Source organism: Pimephales promelas, chromosome 5 (genome assembly GCF_988280905.1).
Source record: "Pimephales promelas chromosome 5, fPimPro1.hap1.1, whole genome shotgun sequence".
NCBI classification, from domain to species: domain Eukaryota; kingdom Metazoa; phylum Chordata; class Actinopteri; order Cypriniformes; family Leuciscidae; genus Pimephales; species Pimephales promelas.
In genome coordinates, this window is record NC_142773.1 from 27296581 (window position 1) to 27320670 (window position 24090).

The 24090-nt window shown below is 39.1% G+C and overlaps 3 protein-coding genes and 1 long non-coding RNA gene across 6 annotated transcripts in view; 2 read left to right on the top strand and 2 right to left on the bottom strand.

The window, feature by feature from the left end:
• Window positions 1-1562: 1562 nt before the first annotated feature.
• Window positions 1563-5785, top strand: bfsp2 (beaded filament structural protein 2, phakinin). The gene is made up of 8 exons (XM_039677067.2): window positions 1563-2360; window positions 3139-3221; window positions 3334-3490; window positions 3572-3733; window positions 3808-3936; window positions 4334-4569; window positions 4761-4846; window positions 5628-5785. The coding sequence occupies exons 1-8, from the start codon at window positions 1932-1934 to the stop codon at window positions 5669-5671; spliced, it is 1326 nt and encodes a 441-aa protein (XP_039533001.2). The 5' UTR covers window positions 1563-1931; the 3' UTR covers window positions 5672-5785.
• A 2623-nt stretch (window positions 5786-8408) lies between these two features.
• Window positions 8409-14380, bottom strand: klhl18 (kelch-like family member 18). Of its 2 annotated transcripts, none has more exons than XM_039677065.2 (10): window positions 14193-14380; window positions 12586-12716; window positions 12351-12491; window positions 11672-11870; window positions 11356-11516; window positions 10209-10345; window positions 9900-10122; window positions 9195-9299; window positions 8894-9005; window positions 8409-8805 (listed from the first exon to the last, which is right to left on the bottom strand). In XM_039677065.2, exons 1-10 carry the CDS (start codon window positions 14376-14378, stop codon window positions 8419-8421), a joined length of 1782 nt encoding a protein of 593 aa, XP_039532999.1. In that variant the 5' UTR covers window positions 14379-14380; the 3' UTR covers window positions 8409-8418. The 2 variants fall into 2 exon arrangements, with proteins under 2 accessions (XP_039532999.1, XP_088987336.1); XM_089131210.1 differs by having other exon boundaries at window positions 14212-14351.
• Window positions 14381-17254: 2874 nt separating this feature from the next.
• The window catches only part of nrbp2a (nuclear receptor binding protein 2a), a 50798-nt gene continuing 43962 nt past the window's right edge, over window positions 17255-24090 (top strand). Inside the window, exon 1 of one of the 2 annotated variants that reach the window (XM_039676475.2) lies at window positions 17255-17832. In XM_039676475.2, coding sequence (XP_039532409.2) covers window positions 17710-17832 — 123 coding nt within the window. In that variant the 5' untranslated portion in view covers window positions 17255-17709. The remainder of the gene's footprint in view (window positions 17833-24090) is intronic. The other variant, XM_039676476.2, reaches the window with a different exon arrangement.
• On the bottom strand, window positions 20711-24059 carry LOC148981454 (uncharacterized). The gene is made up of 2 exons (XR_016168552.1): window positions 23914-24059; window positions 20711-21019 (listed from the first exon to the last, which is right to left on the bottom strand). It is a non-coding gene; the product is annotated as an uncharacterized LOC148981454 (long non-coding RNA).

Consider the following 24090-nt stretch of genomic DNA (forward strand, 5'->3'; position numbering starts at 1 on the left):
CTCAAGGGTAGACTCTACCGATATGTTTGTGCCTGTTCTGAAGGCAGGTGAAGCATACCTTCACTCATGTTGCAAATTCAAGGCATGCCCATGGCATTACACTCAGCTGCCACATCTGTGATTCATGTTATGAGCAATTAAAATTTAATGTAATAGAAACCTTTATCGTATGAAGAGAAAGGCCATGACAACTCGATTATTGTGAAAAATGTTAAAAATTAATTCATTCAATACTAGATTATGATCCCTGGATCCAGACGCAGAATCAGACATGAATATCAATAATGTATAAAATCCCTTCAACGATAAATGATGGGAAAGGGAAGGGTTGGAAATCCCACCATGTTATTCTGATCAGAAGAGGAATTGGCTGTGGTTCAGTGGAAAACAATGTGACAATTTTTGTTTCTATAAATCCCAGAACAGTCTAAAGTGTGTACTTCTCCCGCAGGGTTATTTTTGAATATTTTGAATATTTATTCTGATACTGGTTTATTGTAAGAGACAAACTTATAGGTTAGGTTAATCCTTCTTGATTTACATAACTGTACATTTATTCACAATGCAGAAATAACAAGTAGAAGTGAATGTGGTGTAACTTATTGGTTCAAAAGGGCAAGGTCCCTTTGAGCAAGAGAGTCTTGCTCTGAGAAACAATTGCGAAACCAAAGTTGAATCAGGGTTACATACTAAAATGTTGGTGTTTCTTTTAAAATGTATTTTCAGTTTCATACAGTATGGGTCCCATAAGACCCTGAATTTACATAAATGTCTTTACATAAACAAAACAGACAGACAGACAGACAGGCAGACAGACAGGCAGATAGACAGATAGATAGATAGATAGATAGATAGATAGATAGATAGATAGATAGATAGATAGATAGATAGATAGATAGATAGATAGATAGATAGATAGATAGATAGATAGATAGATAGATAGATAGATAGATAGATAGATAGATAGATAGATAGATAGATAGATAGATAGATAGATAGATAGTGTGCCATACAGTTGCCATGTTTAATGCGATTGCACGTGTGATATTGTTATACAAGTTAAGTAAAGAAGTTAATACTGAGAAACTTACATTTTAGAAATGTCATCACATACTTTGTCTAATTTGCTCTGTCAACAAACATCTCTGAAAGAAACCACCTCACTGACAGCAACACAACGCATGATGTTACTGCGTAAATCAGTGTTTCTGTAAGAACGAAACGGTTGAAATTAAATAAATGATTCAATCAATTACTCATTCAGTAAAACACCGTTCCTGAATAAATCAATATTTTGAAAGAATTAGTTGAGCGAATTATCGGTCATTGAGTGTCTGTGATTAAAAAAGAAAAATTAATATCACTTTCTTCTGGGAAAAAAAAGTTCTTCTGACTTATGTTTTGATGACAGCTGCAGATGGCAGATACATCTTCCACCTGCAAACAGGATGTTGCGGTAAAAATTATCAAATGCAAAATCATCTTGTGAAGCAAGAAACTATTTCTGTTTTCTATTTTTTTCTTATTTTACCACTCTTGTTTATTAAACCTACCACATTCACATGTAGCCCTACTCTCTTGGGTCATTGTGATGAAAGTTTAGTTTCCCCATGCACTGTCAAACAGAAAACATACTGAGAGGGGGACCTGGATTGGTCCATAGAGCTTTCCTGAGAAGACCACTGTGCTGAAACAGCTGAAAACTGCCTAGCGGTGATGAACAAAGAGCATAGACCAGCATCACCAGGTCTCTATCACAATAGTATTAAAACAAAGAGCCTGCTTTCCAGAAGGCCAGGCCACCATAAAGAGGCATGCATTGGTGGCTGTTGCCGTTTAGCTGAGGGGAGTTCAGTGGATATTTACGCTTGCATTGTGGTCATGTCTATGGACTAATAGTGGTCTGTCACTTAAAAAGCATCAGGACAGGAATGCCTCTGCCACGACGTCGATCCTCCTTCCTGGGCCAGGCTGCCGCGGAGCGGCCCGGCGGTGTGGGCCGAATGAGCGCAACAGGGACCTCTGCGCCTCGGGGAGTGTTTGTAGGCATGGCTCCCACCGGAGGAACCAGCAGCCTGGGTGCACGCGTGTCCCGCAGAGCACTGGGCATCAGCAGCGTGTTTATGCAAGGCTTTAGAAGCACCACGGTTCCTGTAGTGACCCAGCCCTGGGATAGAGGCCACCAGTATGGCTTCGACAGCCTTAACACGTCCCTGTTGGAGTATCGTGATAAAGTTCACGCTCTGGAACAACTCAACAAACAACTGGAGGAACAGATCAGACACTGCTTAGATAGGAAAGCTGTCAGTGCCGGGACATGGACTGGCCTAAAGCAAGACTGGGAGGATGTTTATTTACAGGTAGGAATTGGATTGTATAGATCAAGCATAGAGGTCAAAGAGCAAACGTTTCATTTAATTCATTAAAACTTTTAATATCTTTTAAATTAATATATATTAATAATATATATATTAAAATATAGGGTTATATATTATATATATTATTTATATATATATTATATATATATATATATATATATATATATATTAGGGCTGTCAACCGATTAATCGCGATTAATCGCATCCAAAATAAAAGTTTGTGTTTACATAATATATGTGGGCGAAATGTGTATAATAAATTTTGTATATATGTAAATACACACACATGCATGTATATTTAAAAAAAAATATCCATATATATATATATATACATATATATAAATTATATATAAATCTATATACAGTATATACATGAAAATATTTCTTAAACAAGCATGTGTTAGTATTTACATATATAAATAATTTTACACCTTTCATCCACATATATTATGTAAACACAAACTTTTATTTTGGATGCGATTAATCACGATTAATCGTTTGACAGCCCTAATATATATACATATATATATATATATATATATAATTTAAGTTTACTTTTTTTTACACCACACTGAACACATTTTTTTAAACATAAATCTAACGAAATGTAGTGATATTTATATTTGGAGAACATTTATTTATTTAGAGAGATGGAGAATATTGTCAAACTTTATATTGACAATAAAATAACTTTTAATAACTTTTTATACTAATGAATACTTACTGTCGTACATGCTAACATCTTCCTGCTTTCTGTAAGGTCAGTGAGGCCACCCTGGACAACGCTCGACTTATGCTCCAGACCGAGAACGTTCAAGCCAATGCAGAGGACTTCAAAGAGAGGTGTGAGTGTGCTTCATTGATTAAAACAGAGCAACAGATTTTCATCGCTCCAGCATTTATCTGCATAAACAGATTTCCAGCAAAGACTGTGTTTTTACGCACAATTGTATAGGTACGAGAATGAGCAGCCGTTCCGTAAAGCAGTGGAGGAGGAGATTAACTCTCTGTACAAAGTCATCGATGATGCAAACCTGTCCAGGTTGGACCTGGAAAATGATATTGACAGCATGAAGAATGAGCTGATGAATCTGGAGCAAAGTCATATAGAGGTGAAATAAGACCACAGCTAAATGATAGAATTATCTTAAGAGTTAGAGTTAAATTAGGATCTATTTTTTGCTCTTCTTTAGGATATTAGAGTGCTCTATAAGCAGATGTCAGGGCATGAGGGTGATAAGCCAGATGCTCCCACTGAGACCAACCTGGACCAGATTCTAGCTTTCATCCGTTCCCACTGGGAGAAGGTCATTGAGAGGAACCGTGCTGAGACTGACGGCTACCTTGAGTGCAAGGTAAACCATAGAACATGAATCATATATATATATATATATAGTATATATATTTACCCCTATATGTGAATGTGCAGCAGGCCCACAGTGTGAATAGTAAGCTGAGTCGAGAAGAAGAGGAGCTTGAGAGTCTGAAGACTGAATGCAATGATGCTGGGTGCAAGATTCAGAGTCTGCAGGCCGAGACTGAGTCTATTAGAGCTCTGGTAGGACAACTTTCTCAAAGTGTGATGCAAAAAAAAATCATAAAGCATTACAATATTCAATTGACTGAAAATGAAAAGGAAGGCTTGCTGCGCTTCTGTAAATTCCCAAACGATCTGGTGCAACCAGGGCAGGACAAGACCAAACAGAAAAGGAGAATCGCCGGTGCAACACATACATCTTCTTGGTAACAAATTTATTTGAGGTGCATAACAGTGACTTGACTAACGTTTCGATGTAAAATTACATCTTCATCAGAGTCCCTGGTGAGGACTGTTATGCACCTCAAATAAATTTGTTACCAAGAAGAATTTTACAATTACAATTTATGTGTTGCACCGGCGATTCTCCTTTTCTATTCAATTGACTGAACTTTGTATGATCCCCGATTCCCTGCAGAAACGAGGCCTGGAGAACGCCCTCAACGATGCCAAGCACTGGCACGACATTGAGCTCCAAAACCTAGGCTCTGTTATCGGAAAGCTGGAGGGCGAGCTCACTGACATCCGTGGGGACATCGAACAGCAGCGTCGGGACTATGAAACCTTGCACAACAACAAGATGAAGCTGGAGCAGGAGATTGGAGCATATCATGGAATTCTGGACAGAGAGGAGAGCAGATTCCACTCTTCAACGTGAGGCTCATTTTCAATCTGCTTATGACAGGAGGACAATGACTGTAAAAACAAAAAACAAAAAAACCCTGAGTCAACCTTCTTCCTCGTTCTTCCGAAGTTCTTTGAAACTCTCCCTAGTTTCAGTTTCTTTGATTCCAAACCGCTCTCTCAGGGGATATTGTATGTAACCACAATGTTCTGTACTATAGGTTCCCCGATGGTTCTTCAGCACCTGAGGGACGAACTGATGCTACATTTTCCACACCTGAACCACAGAGCTGTCAACAGACAGAAGGTACTGTTTCTATATAATATTGTATCTACAAAACATAGGCCTAGTTCTCAAATTGTCTGACTGTAGTGTGAATATTAAAGGAGTAGTTCACTTTAAAAAAAAACTTTTGCTTATAATTTCGAAAAGAAATTAAGGTTTTTGATGAAAACATTCCAGGATTTTCTCCATACAATGGACTTCATTGGGAACCAAACGGTTCAAGGTCCAAATGATAGTTTCAGTGCAGCTTCAAAGGGCTTTAAACGACGCCAGACGATGAATAAGGGTCTTATCTAGGACCCTTCGATTCATGACTTGAAAAAAGATTTGTTCATTTTGATGAACGAGTTTGAACAGGAGAGTCACGAACACAAACACTCATCACACGGATAGAGCAAGGCAAGCATTTGTGCTAATAAAACTTCAACATTTTTTATTTATTTTTGAAATGACCGATGATTTCGCTAGATAAGACCCTTATTCATCGTCTGGTGTCGTTTAAAGCCCTTTGAAGCTGCACTGAAACTCTCATTTGGACCTTGAACCGTTTGGTTCCCATTGAAGTCCATTATATGGAGAAAAATCCTGGAATGTTTTCATCAAAAACCTTAATTTCTTTTTGACTGAAGAAAGAAAGACATGGACATCTTGGATGACATGGGGGTGAGTAAATTATCGGCAAAAGTTTTTTTTAAAAAAGTGAACTACTCCTTTAATCCATGTGAAGCTTTTTTAAATATTTTTTAACTTGATATTAAGCTTTTTGGAGATTAAAAAACATATGTTTGATGTCCTTCGTCAGGTTCTAATGCTCCTGGTGCTCCAGAAGAAAGAATGAAAGAATGAAATATTTTATTAATTTTCTTGATTTTCATTTGTTTCTTCTCACTTGTAGTTTACAGCATCTATAGCCTACATCATGATTGCTATGCAGGTTAAGAAATGAATAAAAACATAAGACATAAATTGAAGATCCAACCATAAAACATTGACTTTAATTCATTTTTATTTAGCTTATTTTATATACAGACTCTCATTCCATATCCTGATCCTATATGTATATATTCCGTTTTACTCCCACGGGTACCAAAGCCATAAATGATAGTGTGGGAAATATGAATAATTGACTATGGTCAAAACTGAAGCTGCTTAACACGATAATGACACCTTGTGGTTATAATGACACGTCTATGAAACAGCCACTTAGACATTACTTCAAATCCATGTTATCATTCTGAACTATCATTTCTTTGTTTAGGAAATCCTCAAATAGCAGTTTACTGCGTGCATGGGGAAAAAACACAAAGCTATAACAAAAGACAATAGCGGACTGACATTTCTAGTACAAATAGGTAACCATGGAGCGTTTTAAATAAAACCATTGAATGTTTTATATTTTTAAAAAAGTGCAAATTCATGAAAAATTAAGAAATGACAGTCTAACATAGTATACTAAAACATAGCTGCATTAAAAAAAAAAACAAGTTATTCTTTCCAACAGAAACTGAATATTAAGCATATTTAGGTATATGAATTACGTAGAATTTGGATACAGCAGATTTCATTTCTCTGGTCTTGTTGGGTCTCCAATAACTGAGAAGCATCCAGCACAGTAACGGGCCGGTTTCTTTGTGTTAGCAGAATTCGCTCTTTTCAGACGGAATCCCAGACTGCTGACCCTCACGTCCTATAAACATCAGCACAGCTGTAATAATCTACATACATGAACAAATAGGTCTGATTGTGTCACATCACAAACACATTTCTCACCTGCGAGTTTCCTTGTGTTACACTTTCTGAGGGCTGTGGATCTGATGGTTGGAACAGTAGAGGTGTCTGTATGATGAACAATAAATGCATTGCATCAGTTTTTGCTATTCTTTTCAATATAACCAATTAATTTAATAAAAAGATTCTCCTACCTTCTGAAGTGGCTCCATGGGAAAAGCAACTGAGAAGTTCAGCATAGAGATGAGCAGCAACACCAGCAGGGATCTTTGCATGTTCCCAGTCATCCTTCACTCTCATACTAACAGTGAACAGGCACACGTCTGTTCAATTAAAACACCACTCAAAGGGTGTGACCCAAAGTTGTTGTGCGTCACAGGGAAAATTACAGCACAGGGCGGCATTGTGTCCATAAAATCAATGTTTATTTAAGACATATAGGAATTATGTGAAAAAGAATATTTTAGTCCCACACAAAAGATCTCAGTTAATGCCGTTCCTTCAGGTTAAACGGGAATGTTTTTAAAAGATATCAGGGCGACCGACTCGATATTTGTCCCTGTTGAGCTCTCCCATCTCATACAGAGGTAGCTGAGGAATAATAATCAAACACATACAGAAAATGTGATCTATATATTTATACATATACATATATATATATATATATAGATTTCTGCAAAACGTAAACTTGATTCTCATTTAAGTGACTACAATGTGCAATGCTATAAAAAGAATGATTACAGCTAATAATAAATTAAACATAGAAATACTGCATCACAATTGGAAGTTAATACAAAATCATTAAAAAAAAAAGAAAAATCAGCAGAGAAATGCAGTATTGGTAATAAGAGAAAGAAAATATAAACCGTGTTAAAAATTCACAGCCAGTAATCCTAATTTCAGATGGGTTATTTGAAAGTAAAAGCAAAAGGTTAAAAATGTATACAGTCATAAACCATAATTTTGACATTTTTTTTGCAGAAAGCACAAGGGAACGTTCATACTTAAAAAACTCTTACTTAATAATCCTGTGAGCACATATCTGACAAGTTAATCGTCAGTTAATGTCAATTTCACTCTCCCTCTTTTTGGTATGTGTACTGATTCTCATGGTGATCGGCAATCCCAAAATCAAAAAGATCTGCACATTAAAACCTGACCCCCCCTCCACCCCTCCCAAAAAAAGTAAGAGAATTCAAGTCAATAAAGTGGTGAAATCAGAACAGTCCCATGTAAAGTGGAAAGTCATGGCACATCTAGCAGATGTTTTGTGCAGACACATTTTGCTCACATTTCTATCATGTTCTGCAAAACAGCAACATTCATTACGAGCAATATCCCAAATAACATTTGATTAGTACTTCTAAGTGAGAAAAATCTTGATAAAATAGAATTAAAAACAGCTTTATCCTCATTAATCATACCCACTTGATTATACTCTTTCTCCCAATTATGGCATGGATTAACAGTGGTTAACTTTTACCTGTCTAGAAATCTAAATTGGCTTCCAGTTTAGTTATACAACTGATGCTTAAAAGGGCCCACAACTGACGCTACCTGTTAACAGTGCAAAAGTGCGTTTTTTAGCAGAAGTGCGGCCCAGTTGTTGTCAATGTCTTTGAACGTACGTATGAATTCTACATTTGCTCGTCAAAAGAACAGAACAGGATTATGTCACCATTAAAGGTGTACTGGCATATCTGCTTTAGGCTTTTCTTAGAATAAAAGCCTGAATAATGGTACCTCTTAATGCAAACATGTGAACCAAGGATCATGAGTGCATTTCGTTAGATTATTCAGTACAAAAACTTTTCTTTCTTTATGTTAAATTATCAAAATCCTTTTGGGCTAAGGGAGATGTGGCTTTAAGTTGGCTGTAAGGGTATACAGCCTACCCCTACCCCGCCCTCGTGGCAAAGCATCGGTGTCATAAGCGTCCAGCGGTTCGTTTCTGGGTCGTACATTTCCAAAGAGCTGAGATTGGACTGTCCATCATAACCTCCCACTGCATAGAGTCGACCGCAGTTGGCTACTAGAGAAATGCGGCTGCGTCGAGTGTTCATGGCCACTAGGTGGCTCCACTGATCTGTTATTGAACTGTACACCTCTGCTCCACTGAGGAACGCAGAGCCATCGTAACCTCCTGCCACATACAGATTGCTGCCCACGGCTGCAGCACCATGCCGACAGCGCTTGTTTATCATGGGAGCGACAGGGTGCCATAATGCTGTATGCTGGTTATAGTACTCCACCTAGTGGCAACAAGGAGTATTCACAACTTTACAAATTGTAGTATTTTGTAAATTATATCCTGCCAATTGAATTATGATGTTCACTTACTGTGTTAAAGATCTGTAGACCATCATGACCGCCTGAAACATATATTCTGCCTTCAAACACAGTAACACCAGCAGCACTGCGGCTTGCACTCATTTCTGTAACTATTGTCCATCTGGTAACAGAAGACACACACACATTAATCAGACACATTCTAATTCCGAAAAAACAAAGCAAAAGGCTTCTTAGTTTGTTGGGTTTTTTTTGTTTTTTTTTTCAACAAAATATTTTCCATTAATTAAAATGCTGATTACAAATGAATCAAGTGACAGCCCAAACATTATCTAAAGAATGTATGACCCACCTGTCAGTCTCTGGGGAATAGCACTCGACTGAATTTAGAGAGGACTTGCCATCATATCCACCACAGACATATATATGACCATCAACAACAACTGTTCCCATTGCACTAATACAGAAAGAAGAGATGATAGACAAAAAGTATCAGATATACATACATGTACATGCACACATCACATGTATCTAAAAATCTCGGTTTAAATCCAGCTTCAAACTAGCCTGGGTTTCTCCATACTGCCTTGTTGCAGCGCATTTTTATTCACGCTGCTAGATAGTCTGGATATCATGGAACAAATTTTCGCCTCTGCGAGGGGACCAATCACAGAACGGGGAGGAAGTAGCAAGATGATGACGACGTCTATGCGACACACCCAGTTTGTTTATACCTATGGATCAAACATGGCCGAAGTAACCTTTCTAAGCAGCCTTCCTCGTCTAATTTTCTGTCCCTCTACATACGTCACCTGTTATCATTGAAACGATTGGCTATGAGCTACGTACAGGCGCTTTTGATAGACATTCGTAGCACCCAATAAACGGCTCTGGGCATTCGTAAACCACGCCACAAATACGAGAAAATGAACATGTGGTTCCCAGACCACATCTTAATGTCAATGATACGTGGTCTGACGTTAGCCAGGCTAGCTTCAAATAGCTTTTCAAATAATATATTAAATATATTTCCCCTTACAATTTCACGATTTCTTACCTGCGTTGAGTATTCATGCTAGCAACTTTGGTCCACGTGTCAGTTTCTGGGTTGTAAACTTCCACAGTTCTAAGCCGTGATTGACCGTCGTAACCACCAATGGCATAAAGCAGCCCATTCACAACAGCAACACCCACTCGACTGCGGGCTGTGCTCATAGGTTGGCATCGGTCCCAACAGTTTGCAATTGGATCAAATACCTCCACGACATTTAATGAGTCACCTGTGCATAAAACTTTGACTTATTAACAAAAACTGACACTTGACAGTAACTAGGTTTCTAAAAGGACAGTCTGAAGGAGGAGGTACCAGCACTGTTGAGGCCCCCGACCGCATAGATTAAACCTGCGATGGATGTGCAACATCTCTGTCGGGTCTTGTATGCTGGGAGGTGCGGCCGTCGCTCCGGCATCAGATGGTAATCTTTTGCCTCATCTACAAGGTCCCTGTTAGATTAAAGGTCAAATGCATATTCATGCATGGATACTTTTGGAAACGCACAAACAATTCACAAAATAATTAATCCCTACATCCTTTCAAAAGTATTACTAAAGAAAATGTTACATAGTCTCAGCCATCAGCCACCTAATAATTATTACTTACATTACATACAGCCATAAAGTCACCATGAAATCAAAATTGATCTTTTTTTAATGGAATATTGAAGTATTTATTATAAATTATTTATCTATGCAAATTCTTTTTTTAATTCATGTGCCCACATACTCTTTAATCAAAATAGCTCTTAAAGGGATACTCCACTTTTTTTGGAAATAGGCACATTTTACAACTCCCCCAGAGTTAAACAGTTGAGTTTTACCGTTTTCGAATCCATTCAGCCGATTTTCTGATATTTAGAAGAATATCAGTAACCAGACAGTTTCTGGTCTCATTGACTTCCATAGTATATTTTTTTTTCCTAATATGGAAGTCAATGAGACCAGAAACTGTCTGGTTACTGATATTCTTCTAAATATCAGAAAACCGTCTGAATGGATTTGAAAACGGTAATAGTCAACTGTTTAACTCTGGGGGAGTTGTAAAATGAGCCTTTCCAAATTTCCAAAAAAAGTGGAGTATCCCTTTAATCAAAATAATCTGTTCTCTGATGACATGTTGTTTTGGTGCAAGGGCAAGATAACCTGTCACTCACATGAGATCGTAATAGAAAACAACAATGATCCAATCAATTTCCGATGACCAAAATAAAGTCCCGTGCAACTTTTTTCTTGTTAGAGACTCAGTCAGTAATACAGTACATCACAATAGCCATGAAAATACTAATCACAACTACCGTTTCATGCAGACTTGAAGTACAATAGTACTCTTAGATAATGTATTGAAAATGTATTTACTGTAGATTTGGATCTACAAAAATTCACTTTTGGATTCGAAATAGTGTGTGTTTTGCCAAAAGGTCCATTTATGGAGCATAAGTTATCTGAAAGAAACATGCCTGCATTTGTGGCAGCAGCGTACAAGCTCATCTTGTTGGACTCGGTCAGCAAGGAACTGAGGTCGACATAGAGGAAGTCGGGTTTTAGACAGTAACTCTGGTAACCGTGGCTCACGCTCTTCACGTGCATGTTGCACCCAAGCAAGCACGGCCTCAAACACCTAAAAACAAAAAAATATATAAGATTTTCTCTAATTTTAGAGTATCTCATTAAAGAAAACACCCAAAACTGTGAAACAATGAAAATGTGTGATTTACATCCATCATTCTCTACCATCCTGTTCTTGTCACTTTATGTTAGTCATTAGAATCTGACCTGCTCCTCTGCTTGGACATTGAGCTCGTCGCAGCCCACAAGCTCAAACACCTCCTCCGGCCGAAGGGCCAGGAACTCCTCGGACAAAGATACCTCCACAAAATGCTGGTGAACGAAGATGTTGGCTGCGTCGTAAAGTGTGGTGCACATCATAGTCTCTGCGAACTGCCGTACACCAAGGCAATTCTTTGGATGCAACCTGTTAATTAGGAGCAAGTCTAGAATGATCTGTGAAGTGAATCACTTTCATGTCTCATTTTTATAATCTTTATAACTCTATAACCTGAGAAAGACCTCTCACAGTTATTACTTAATTGGTCTGATTAAATGACAGAATTTTCATTTTTGGGTGAACTATTCCTTTAATGTATTAACTAACAGGAACTAACAATGAGCAATACATTTGTTACAGTATTTATTAATCTTTTTTTAATCTTAGTTAATAAAACAACACTTGTTCATTTGTTTATGTACGTTCACAGTGGATTAGTTAAAAAATTAAAAATAAAATATTTAAATGTATTAGTAAATGTTAAAATGAACATTAACTAAGATTAGTAAATGCTGTAGAAGTATTGTTCATTCTAAGTTCATGTTAACTAATGCAACCTTATTGTAAAGGGTTAGCTCTATATCTATACTATATGTCATGAAGAAATCATAATTGTTTAAGCAGTACCTCTGCTGTAGAAAAGAGCAGCAGGCATCTTTGACATTTTGAAGCTGCAGGAAACTGGCCCCTATCAGGAGAGCCTGGACATTCTGTTGGTCAATGGCTATGTGTCCATTGTAGGCAAAGTTTATTAGGGATTCAAGTGCGCTGTTTAGAGGCAAAACAGAGATACAAATATTAGCATACACTTACAAACAAAAAAGACCATGTCTAGAGATCTTGATTGATTTTGTATCTTCACCTGGGATCCATGCCCTGCATGATAATCTCATCCTGTTTGCATTCCACCATGTCATTGGTAAACATGGCATGGAAGTACGGAATAGAAGCAGCAAGGACTATTCTGTGAGCACTGAATTTGTGCTCTCCTACCTGCATACACACAGACGGGTGCAAAAATTCTGGTCAGAAATCATCTCATACACACATTATACATAAATGTCCTGGTTCAGTGTTGTTAACGTGACATTCGGTGCCAAATTAAAAATCTGAAACATTATTATCCCTCCACCCACATAGGGCAAAAATGAACAGCCAAGTGAAATTGTATTGAATGAAGCAGCAAATGTGGAGAGAAATGGAACATTCAGGCATTAAGAAAACCTGATGTACTGAAAGTATACCATAAACCTCAGCATGATCTGTAATATGTACTATAAGCCAGGTGTCAGTCAGCAAAGACATGCGTACAGCAGGTCATGTGAAAGAGATAAATAGGATTATTGCTCTCAGTGACCCACATAAAGGGCTGATGATGCAACAGACTGAGCACAGGATATATATTAGATGTAGAAAACATAAGAAATGTGCACTTTTTTCATTGTTGACATGTTCCTAGAACACACTTTCATATTAATATCTTGAGGTTTAATTTTTAGTTCCACCTCTCTTCTTTTGAGCTCCAGAAATTACAATTCTGCTCCTGCAAGTACTGTTGCATGCTTTGTTGAGATGATTTTAATAAATAAACCTTAACTTGACTTAAAGTAGGCTGAATTTTGCATATTATAATGAATCTGAACCAGTGGTTCTCAAATGGCAGGCTGGGACCCATTATGGGGTCTCAAAAATGTTTAGAACAAGCTTTAAAATACAACTAAAACAGCCATTACTAAGAGCATTATTCTTATAATTAAAGTATTATAATTATTCATAAATATTTTAATTAATTCCATCAACAGAGCTAATTCACAAAAAAGTAATGACATTTTCAAACGATTTTTTTTTTTTTTTGTCAAGTTATGTCAAGATGTACAGTATTTTATTGCATATAAATTGTTATTTGGGAGGGGGGAAATAGTTTAAAAAATAATTAGATAGATACAAAATAAATAGCTAGCAACTGTAGTTTACAATAAGCCAAACAGTTTACGATAAATTGGATATCCAGCTCTCACAGGTGTTTAGATTCAGCTTAATAATATAACGTAGTTAAACATTAAACATGAGGAAATGACTTAATGACTGAAACTGCTAAACACACCATAGAAGGAGAGTTTCCAACCTAAGCCGTTTATAATTTCTCTACATATTGAAATAGCAGTAATAGGAGGATGTATTCCTCTTCCGTGATTAAGTAGTTTATAATATAAAGCTGATAAGGATGTTAGCTGTACATGCTAACAAATAACACTGCAATACATCGCCTTTAAAATGTATAAAAAAAAAACATAGAAAGATCAATTTTAAGAAATGTATGCAATGAGACACATTAGCAAACGACCTGACATTACAGCTCTTCCTTCTGTTAACAGTGTAACATCACTAGCCTCTACCATGCTGACAGCCAGGTGCTACTTGGCTAGCATTTCACTAGCAAATTAACCCTAACAAAGAAAAGCACAATACTTTTAGGGTAACATCACACAGTTTCCCTTGTCGTCGGATCTCCTCCATCACTGCATATCCACGAGCGGGTAAATCGGCGACAGAAAAATGCATCAAATCTTCTAATTCTTCAAAAATCGTGTCACCCATCGTCATTGATGGACTGGAGACGACACTTTTTGTCCAAACCGAGATGCCGTAGATCATCGAGCTGTTAAACTGAGTGCCCTCAGACGGGCTCTGGTGCCCTCCACTGGCGGTGTCAGGCAGTAGCACCTCAATACTTTGGCAGTAGGCTACATGAGGTCCACGGGGAGGAGTCGGACTCGGGGTCAAGATCCAAGGGGTGGAGAGGGTAGGATTAGGGTTGGGTTTAGGGATTAGGGGGCGGAGTTGGGTAGGTTTGGGCATGTGTGAGGGGGGAGGAGTTGGATCTTGGTCCGACTCCTCCCTGTGAATTTCATGTTCTGCAGTGTGTTAGAGTGTTAGGCCCTGTTCCAATATCCACACTATGCCCTAAGGTCTTCTTTTAAGCAAGGGCCCGAAGCTGTGAAGAGCAGAATTGGAACAGTTTTGCACACGTCACAGGCCTACGTCAATTCTGTTGTGATCTTTTACAGTCTGGTTGTGATGATCATACGAAATTCTTATATGAAATTATTATATGAAATTATTTATTATTATTATATGAAATTTTTCCCATCCCATACTTGAAAAAATACACGACGTGTTGGTGATATATCATATATAGGCAAAGCTATATATTAAAATAGTCTTACGGCTATAAAATAAAATGACATAACCCTCTTTTTTTTAAATTTCAGTTTATTGATCAATAATAGCCATTATTAAAGTGTAAGTAGCCTAAAGATTCAGTCAAACATAAGTCAACAGGCTAACATTACAACATTACAGTTGAATAGCCTACCCTCAGCCAAAATGATTTACCAGGGAACAAATTATAGATTAATGAGACCAAAGATCGCCCGTTAGATATACACAAGCCGATTAATAGCTCATGTTTAACCCCTAGACACAGAGCCCGTGGGAAACGTCAGAATGACTAGCCGCTGAGCGCCCAGTGATCACCTGGAACAAATTTTGTATCTATCTTGACAAATAAACCACAGATTTGAGCTTTAAACAACAATATTCTCGACTGAACTACATTTCGTGACACAATAACACTAATATTTTAAAATTTCGCGTCCTTGAAAAACACTTCACCGGCAAATTATATCCAGTAGGGTCTCAATTAGCTATTCCAGTGTGTTCCATTTAATCTCCAGAGCTGTTATGTGACTAGTGTGGCTAGATGATTGTTCAAGTCAAGAAGTTACATTATATTTAAATTTAAAGAATTGCCTTAAAGAACCTTCATTGTATACTCTTGGTTATTGTAAATGTCTTATTCATGTTCAGGTGACAAAAACTACAGCTTGTACAATGAAACACAACCAAAACAAGTAATCATGATCGACGAGCATGATTCAGTATCCATACTCTTTTATAACTACACAACTTTACCAGCAGGTGGCACAAAATATCAAGTAAGAGATGTCTGACAAAATTTGTACAATTTCTATTTACAAAAATAAACAGAGAACAGACAGTCATGCACTCGCAGGAAAATAAGTTGTTCAGAAGAGCTGTTACCTCAGGGGGGATTTACTAGAAGTGCTTTTCTAAGAAAGAAATCTTTGGTTAAAAAAGATGAGGATCATTTCAAATAATTCAAATAAATTAAATAGAACTGATGTAGCTGTTGGGAAGCTTGGTGAAATAACCGAACAGAAGAGAACTGAATGAAGAAATAATGTGGTAAAAAAAAATAGTATTTTCATGTATGCATTAAAAGAAAATTATCAATGCCTTGTTCAAGTACAATTGCTGATGATTGGTGCATTAGCAACAAATGCATTCATACTACACCTAGACAAGCATTGGTTTCTCATTGGATTTCGAAAGAAAGAGTGTGAGAGGTAGAAAAGTACAAATATATATACAGAAATGTGGACATGTGTCATTGCATTTATCCACACATGAATTATGCAAGACCTTTTTCTCAGAATTAACTTCCCTTTTCTAAGCAATTTCTGTAATTTTACTTTTAAACAGCTAGTCTCAAGGTCATTTCTTGTGCATATAGCCTACTGTATAAAGTGTATCTCAAATTTCTTAGAAGAGAAACCACTTCAGTTCACTTCCACTTCAGGACATGTTCCACTAACATTTGAAGAGTCCTATTTGAAAATAAATATAGGCTATTTAAAGCAGAATTTTTTTGTCAAGTGTGTTTATATGCCACTTGGTTTGATGTATGCTATCGTATGTGATTTAAGAAAGGGTATAAAGAGTCTGTGGGAAGTTTTCACAAGTCTAAACCCAGTCACTCCATTTACGGTAAATACTAGTTTCAACACTCATGCAAGCCTTGACTTGAGAAATACTAAATCACATACACAATTCAATGTTCACACCCACTGCACCCTGACTTCTCATTTACAGTTTACCTGCAATGCTAGAAAAAAGTGTTTATTTCGAAATTAAAGGGTTTTGTCAGGCACTTCGCCATTTTAAGGGCATGGGATAATTTTATGAATATATAGTTGTAATGAATTAATGTCTTTATTTATTTTATTTTTTAAAAATGTTTTCATCTTAATTATATGCTATGAAACAGCTCACAGACACTCCATCAGTAGAAAGACTATATAAATAATAAAGGCAAATAATGCATTACAAATTCTCATTTAAAAAAATATATTTTTGGCATAAAGGGTTTTAAACATTGAGTCAAGAACCCTATGGGTTCTACATATTAAACCGCATTGAACCCTTTTTTCTAAGGAACTCAATAGGCTAGGTACAAAACGGTGACATTTTAAATTAACATTACAAAACGTGTATTGTAATTTACAAGTGTAGGCCATTTATAGCCCAATCACCCTTTGCACTGTGTAAATTATGACTGGGGTTGAGTAATCTGATATGCACTAAATTTTATGGCACAGGATACTAAATTTTTTCTCTATGTGCATATTGTACACGCTTTACGGTAGCATGTTAAAAAGGGGAAATTCACAAAGCTCCGGCAGCCAGTCGGGAAAGCTGGACGGAGATGAAATGATGCCTATAGGACTGACTCTGTCTCTTTAGTGTTCAACACTGAGTGTGTGTAGGGTGGACTGGACTGCGACCCACGTCTCTCACGTACGACGCTGTCTGCTTTCAGTAGCTTTATCGTTTTTCTAAGTAGGCTATTCGTAAGGATGGGATTAAATTGACCAACAGTGAATGTTTTGCCTTGCTTTTTTAACGCTTTTCGCGAATTGTGTCGTTTTAACGGCCTGTTGCAGTATTTATATTTTACTGATGGCGGAACTGTAACTTGAAATCGTGACCAGCGGTTGCCTATTCGTCACTCTTCTATATTCAATGAAACACGTTTGCAGCTACAACATCGCTGCAAGCCTCAGGAGGTCCTGCGTGCTCATTTGGTCTTAAAGGAGCCGTCAAAGCAGCACGAAAGGGTAAAATGACTATGTCCGTTCCAGAGAACATATCGGGGTCCGGGGGGAAAGAGGAGGAGAGTGAAGAAGATGAGAGTGAGATCTTGGAGGAAAGCCCCTGCGGCCGCTGGCAGAAACGACGGGAGCAGGTACGTCTCGAGGTTATTAATGGTCTCATCATCCCTGCATAGTCGACTGGCTCAAACAAAACTCTGTATTTAACAATTATTTAAGTACTACTCAAGTCCTCGTGATAAACCAGCCCAATCGTTTCTCCACATGGAGAGTTTACAATTTGCAGCTGTTAAACTCACTGAAGAATGGCCGTTGTAAAAAAAAAAAAACAACAACATGTAACACGATGCATAAATGCTTTAACAACAAGTAGCACTATTTGTGTTGTTAAGCACATTTAACATAATTTTAGAAATGTTACACACGTAGTTTTCGTATGAGATCCAATGTAAACATTTGAGTTCACGTGCAGCCCCTCCCCCTCCGGCTCCGCTCACGTACACAAGCGCACGCAAATACAGCGCATACATAGTATGTCACTATTACTACTAATCATTTTATTCATTTGTGTATCATATTTGTTTGTTTTTTTGTTGTATGAGATAAAATGGGCGTGGAGGTGTCAGACCCCTCTTGTCGGCTTGTGTTGAAGCGTGATCTCGGCTTTCTTTGAGATAAGTCACAGATACAGTAAACTAAAGCTTATCAGTCCTGGCACACATTCAGGCTATCTATCGTACTGTACACTGGAAACTTGTAACCTCCTCTTTTAACCATGTGCTTCTAGTAGTTCTAATTGTTGAAATGTATTTGTATGCTATGCTTATTATTAATGTTAATTATTTATGCTTAGACAGTTTAATTTATGCTTATGCTGCAGTGTAAAATCTAATTGGATGACTTTTAAGAAGCATTTAAACCCTTGACATCAAATTAAGCATATTTGTTGGACGATTTGAAATAAAGTGGACTGGGTATTGCATGTTTTTCCTCTGAGTAAGTTGTCATCAAGTTTACCTAAGAGTGAACTTTTAAAGTCAGTAAATCAAAATTGACAATTTGCAGCAGAATGAGGGGTGGCTACGAGGCTTGCCATGGTATGTAAAACCGGTTATACTATATTATGAGGAATGATGCCTGTATTTTATAAAGATTTAAAAGGGTAAACAATAAAACACACTTGACAATAACAGTTCTTAACTAAAAATTACTGGGCACATCTAGCCTGGGTTTCCCCATGCTGCCTTGTCACAGTGCGATTTTATTCACGATGCTAGGTAGCAAACCAAATTTTCGCCTGGGATAGGGAACCAATCACAGAACGGGGAGGGAGTAGCAAGACGATGACGACGTTAATGCGACACACCGAAGCAGTTTGTTTATATCTATGGATCCATCTTGGCAGCGAAGTTACCTTTCAGTGCAGCCTTTGTATACATAAATCTCTCCCCCATCGTCTTCTTCCTCGTCTAATTTTCTGTCCCTCTACATATGTCATCTGCTATCATTGAAACTATTGGCTATGAGTTACGTACAGGCGCATTTGATAGACATTCGTAGCACCCAATAATACGGCTCTGGGCATTCATAAACCACGCCTCAAATATGAGAAAATGAACATGTGGTTTCCAGATCACGTCTCATTCTCAATGATACTTGGTCTGGCGTTAGCCAGGATAGGGCACATCAAGTTTGATTCATCTACAATATGGATCTGTGCTCCTGAAGGGCTACGAACAGATCTGGCTGTAATTTTCAAGTAATCCAGAACACTTCCATTAGCTGCTTCAGGTGTTTCTAATTAGGATTTAAGCTACACTGTAACCCTGCTTTACTGCATAACTTTAGAGCAACATGAAAGTGAGTAAATGATGACAGCCTTACCTAACTATCCCTTTAAATATGATCTAATCTACATGAAGAATACAATACTGTTGCTGAAAATGGATGCACCATTGAGTTGTTCTGTACATTGTGTTTCTGTCTGACAAGCAGGTCCTGTTCGATGGAAAGCAAGAGCACCCTCAGTTGAAACTATAATAATAGTATATTGGCGGAACAGATTTGTATGCTTGGCTCCAGTGCATATTTGTGTTTGTACTCAGGGAAGCGTCAAAGGTTTCTATTTACGAAGTGTTTTTGTTGTGTTGAGCAATATATCCAATCACAGTCATGTCTGTTGATGTCTTAAACGCAATGGCAGCAGAAGAACGCAGAAGTGTTTAAGTTACTCAAAATCTTCTCACCGGTCAAAACGCCAGAGTTTTTGTACAGTGCTAAGTTCTGCATGCTCGCGAATGCTCTCATTTTAACAAAGTGTAGACACTCTGTAAATAGGAGATTCATTGTGCAGTGTAGATAGCTTTATTGATTATATAATATGATTACTTTAATCAAAATTACTTTATTGGATTACTTTTGTGAGATCGTGATGAACTGAGATGAATGACTGCTTTTTAGTGATTATAAAGGGAGCGTTGTTTTTTTGTGCACTTTCTAGGCTATATAATCTATTCAGATTTGAATAAAAGTTTTGTTTTTTAAGGGGTCATGAACTGGCTTTTTAAATTTTATTATATTGTTGTCTGAGGTCAACTTATGACGTTCGCTTGGTTTTTGCATTCAAAAACGTCAAAACGAATTCACGAGTTCACACTTACATATAATTTTGAGTGAGTAAGATTCAATGCGTATTTGGCGTGCTGTCCGGAGGGAGGGCTCCGTGCTCGGAATTCTGCCCGAACCCAGAGTACTCCCCCCGTATGCAAGTGATTTTTTAGAAAGAGGAGTGTGCAGGACTAGGAGTGTGGAGAAGGGGTGGAGGAGGGATGCTGCAAACTGCCAATGGATCGAGGTAAGACTGCTGAGTCTATATATACCCTCTTATCATTGGTTGCTGATTGCTGATTGCCGTCCACTCGTGTTAATTATCTGAACGTGCTCCTCCCGAACTTAGTTATTAACAAAACTTCATTTCACGAGTTCACACTTACATATAATTTTGAGTGAGTAAGATTCAATGCGTATTTGGCGTGCTGTCCGGAGGGAGGGCTCCGTGCTCGGAATTCTGCCCGAACCCAGAGTACTCCCCCCAAAAGGCTAAAGAGCAGAGGACAGCCGCCGGACTAAAGACCCCCCAAAGAGTGCCAAGAAATGGCGGGCTGGCATCTCGAGAAGGGGCCTGGATGCTTGGTCAGGGAGGCCCGTGATGTTGGCTCACTGCCTGGACTGATGGCCCTTGTTGACTGCGAACAAGGTGTGGTTGTTGTATACTTGTCCAGGAGGTTTTCGCGCTGCATCCACTGTAAGACCAAATATTCGCTGAAATGAAAGAGAAAACATGAGTGCTCTACCTGGAACTTTCTCGCTCCGTCCGATGTGAGACCAATGCTCGCTGGACGGAAAGAGGAAACCTGAAAAGAGGAAAATGAGTGCTTATCCAGGAGATTTTCTCGTACTCTCGTCCACGGTGAGACCGAATGCTCACCGGATGAAAGAGAGAAAATTTAAGTGCTCTACTGGGAAAGCTCTCGCTCCGTCCGCTGTGAGACCAATGCTCGCTGGACGGAAAGAGGAAACCTGACAAGAGGGGAAAATGAGTGTTTGCCCAGGAGATTTCTCGTATTCCATCCGCTGTGAGACCAGCTGCTCGCTGGATGAAAGAGAAAATTTTAAGTGCTCTACTGGGAAAGCTCTCACTCCGTCCGCTGTGAGACTAATGCTCGCTGGACGGAAAGAGGAAACCTGACAAGAGGGGAAAATGAGTGTTTGCCCAGGAAATTTTCTCATGTCCGTCCGCTGTGAGACCAACTGCTCGCTGGATGAAAGAGAAAATTTTAAGTGCTCTACTGGGAAAGCTCTCACTCCATCCGCTGTGAGACCGATGCTCGCTGGATGGAAGAAGGAAAACTGAAAAGTGGAAAAATTGAGTGCTTGCCCAGGAGATTTTTCTCACACTGCATCCGCTGTGAGACCAACTGCTCGCTGGATGAAGGAGAAAAATGTAAGGGCTCCTCTGGGAAAGCACTCACTCTGCTCATAAAGTGATGGCGGTTTTTTGAGTGTCTAAGAAAAACGAAAAAGGGTAATTTAAACGTGGCATTGAGTGTGTGAGTGGAACTGAAGGGCTGGTAGCTTATGCGGAAAGCCGAATACATTTAATGAGAATTTCCAGTGTTATGGGGTGTCCGGAGTCGGGGGCGGGTGGGCTGGGATCTTTGGATCCCTTTAATCAGGGTTTGTGAATTGTTTAACTCCACAGAAGTAGTGCCGTACGACAGTTTATGGGAAAAACTGGATTGCCGCTCAAATAACCTTTAATAGGAGATAAAAGATTTGATTGGAAAGAGAAAAATCGGGGGAAGGCAAGTTATAAGAGACGTTATATTTATCGTTTCCTTTCTTTATGTTACCTCCAAGCGGTAATATAGGATTGAAGGGTCCTGGGAGATACCGCTTGGAGGATAAATTTTGATGCGTGCGACGTTAGCTTGGAGACCAAGCTTGCTGGACAGAGGAAATAATCAATTAAGGGTTTTAGCAGGAATAATAATTCTAAATGGTGATGTACTGGAGAGAAAACATCATTATTATAGCAGTGTAGAAAATAAGCCAGAGGAACAGAGCTCCTGCGGGAGCAGAGAAGAGGTCACTGCTTGAGCAGTGTAGAAAATTATCCAGAGAAACAGAGCATCTGTGGGAGCAGAGGAGACGTCACTGCTGTGGCGGTGTAGTAAATTAGCCAGAGAAACGGAGCTCCTGTGGGAGCAGAGTAGACATCATTGCTGTGACGGTGAAGAAAATTAGCCAGAGAAAAGAGTTTCAGATGGAGCAGAGGAGACGACACTGCTGTGGCAGTGTAGAAAGTTAGCCAGAGAAACAGGGCTCCAGTGGGAGCAGAGGGGACGTCACTGTTATAGCAGTGTAGAAAATAAGCCAGAGTAAGAGAGCTCCAGTGGGAGCAGAGTAGACATCACTGCTGGGGCAGAGTAAAAATTAGTCAGAGAAAGAGAGCTCCAGTGGGAGCAGAGTAGACATCACTGCTGGGGCAGAGTAAAAATTAGTCAGAGAAAGAGAGCTCCAGTGGGAGCAGAGTAGACATCACTGCTGTGTCAGTGTAGAAAAATAGCCAGAGAAACAGAGCTCATATGAGAATTATTCAGAGAAACAGAGCTCCTGTAGGAGCAGATGAGACATCACTGCTGGGGCCGAGTAGAAAAATTAGCCAGAGAAACAGAGCTTCAGTGGGAGCAGATGAGACGTCACTGCTGGGGTAGAGTAGAAAAATTAGCCGAAAGAAACACGGCTCCTGTGGGAGCAGAGTAGACATCACTGCTGGGGCAGAGTAGAAAAGATTAGCCAGAGAAACAGAGCTCCTGTGGAAGCAGATGAGACATCACTGCTGGGGCAGAGTAGAAAATTAGCCGAAAGAAACACGGCTCTTGTGGGAGCAGATGAGACATCACTGCTGGGGCAGAGTATAAAAGATTGGCCAGAGAAACAGAGCTCCTGTGGGGGCAGAGGAGACATCACTGCTGGGGCGGTGGAGAAAATTAGCCAGAGAAACAGAGCTCCAGTGGGAGCAGATGAGACATCACTGCTGGGGCAGAGTAGAAAAATTAGCCGAAAGAAACACGGCTCCTGTGGGAGCAGAGTAGACATTACTGCTGGGGCAGAGTAGAAAAGATTAGCCAGAGAAACGGAGCTCCTGTGGGAGCAGAGTAGACATCACTGCTGGGGCAGAGTAGAAAAATTAGTCAGAGAAACAGAGCTCCTGTGGGAGCAGAGTAGACATCACTGCTGGGGCAGAGTAGAAAAATTAGTCAGAGAAACGGAGCTCCTGTGGGAGCAGAGTAGACATCACTGCTGGGGCAGAGTAGAAAAATTAGTCAGAGAAACAGAGCTTCTGTGGGAGCAGATGAGACATCACTGTTGGGGCAGAGTAGAAAAATTAGTCAGAGAAACAGAGCTTCTGTGGGAGCAGATGAGACATCACTGTTGGGGCAAAGTAGAAAAATTAGTCAGAGAAACAGAGCTCCTGTGGGAGCAGATGAGACACCACTGCTGGGGCAGAGTAGAAAAATTAGTCAGAGAAACGGAGCTCCTTTGGGAGCAGAGGAGACGTCACTGCTGGGGCAGTATAGAAAATTAGCCGGAGAAACAGAGCTTCAGTGGGAGCAGAGTAGACGTCACTGCTGGGCAGTGGAGAAACGTACCTGTGCAAATGAGCTGTGGTGTGAAGCCGAGCAAAAGCGGGAAGTAGATTGGGGCCTGGCTGGCCGATTATCATCTTCTTGAGCGCAAACAAAGATGCGAAAAAGAGGGGCGATTTAATCTTTGCAGGATTATGCACATCTTTATTAACGTTTTAAAATGGCTTAGGGAACTTTCAC

Excerpts from the sequence above, each read along its gene's own strand:
- bfsp2 (XM_039677067.2), top strand. The coding sequence starts at position 1,932 with ATGCCTCTGCCACGACGTCGATCCTCCTTCCTGGGCCAGGCTGCCGCG. Across the intron at positions 3,491-3,571 it reads TGGAGCAAAGTCATATAGAG|GATATTAGAGTGCTCTATAA; the intron begins GTGAAATAAGAC and ends GCTCTTCTTTAG. Across the intron at positions 4,847-5,627 it reads GAGCTGTCAACAGACAGAAG|GTTCTAATGCTCCTGGTGCT; the intron begins GTACTGTTTCTA and ends GTCCTTCGTCAG.
- klhl18 (XM_039677065.2), bottom strand. The coding sequence starts at position 14,378 with ATGATCTACGGCATCTCGGTTTGGACAAAAAGTGTCGTCTCCAGTCCA. Across the intron at positions 10,346-11,355 it reads CGCTGCTGCCACAAATGCAG|GGACCTTGTAGATGAGGCAA; the intron begins GCATGTTTCTTT and ends TTAATCTAACAG. Across the intron at positions 9,006-9,194 it reads TATTCCCCAGAGACTGACAG|ATGGACAATAGTTACAGAAA; the intron begins GTGGGTCATACA and ends TTCTGTTACCAG.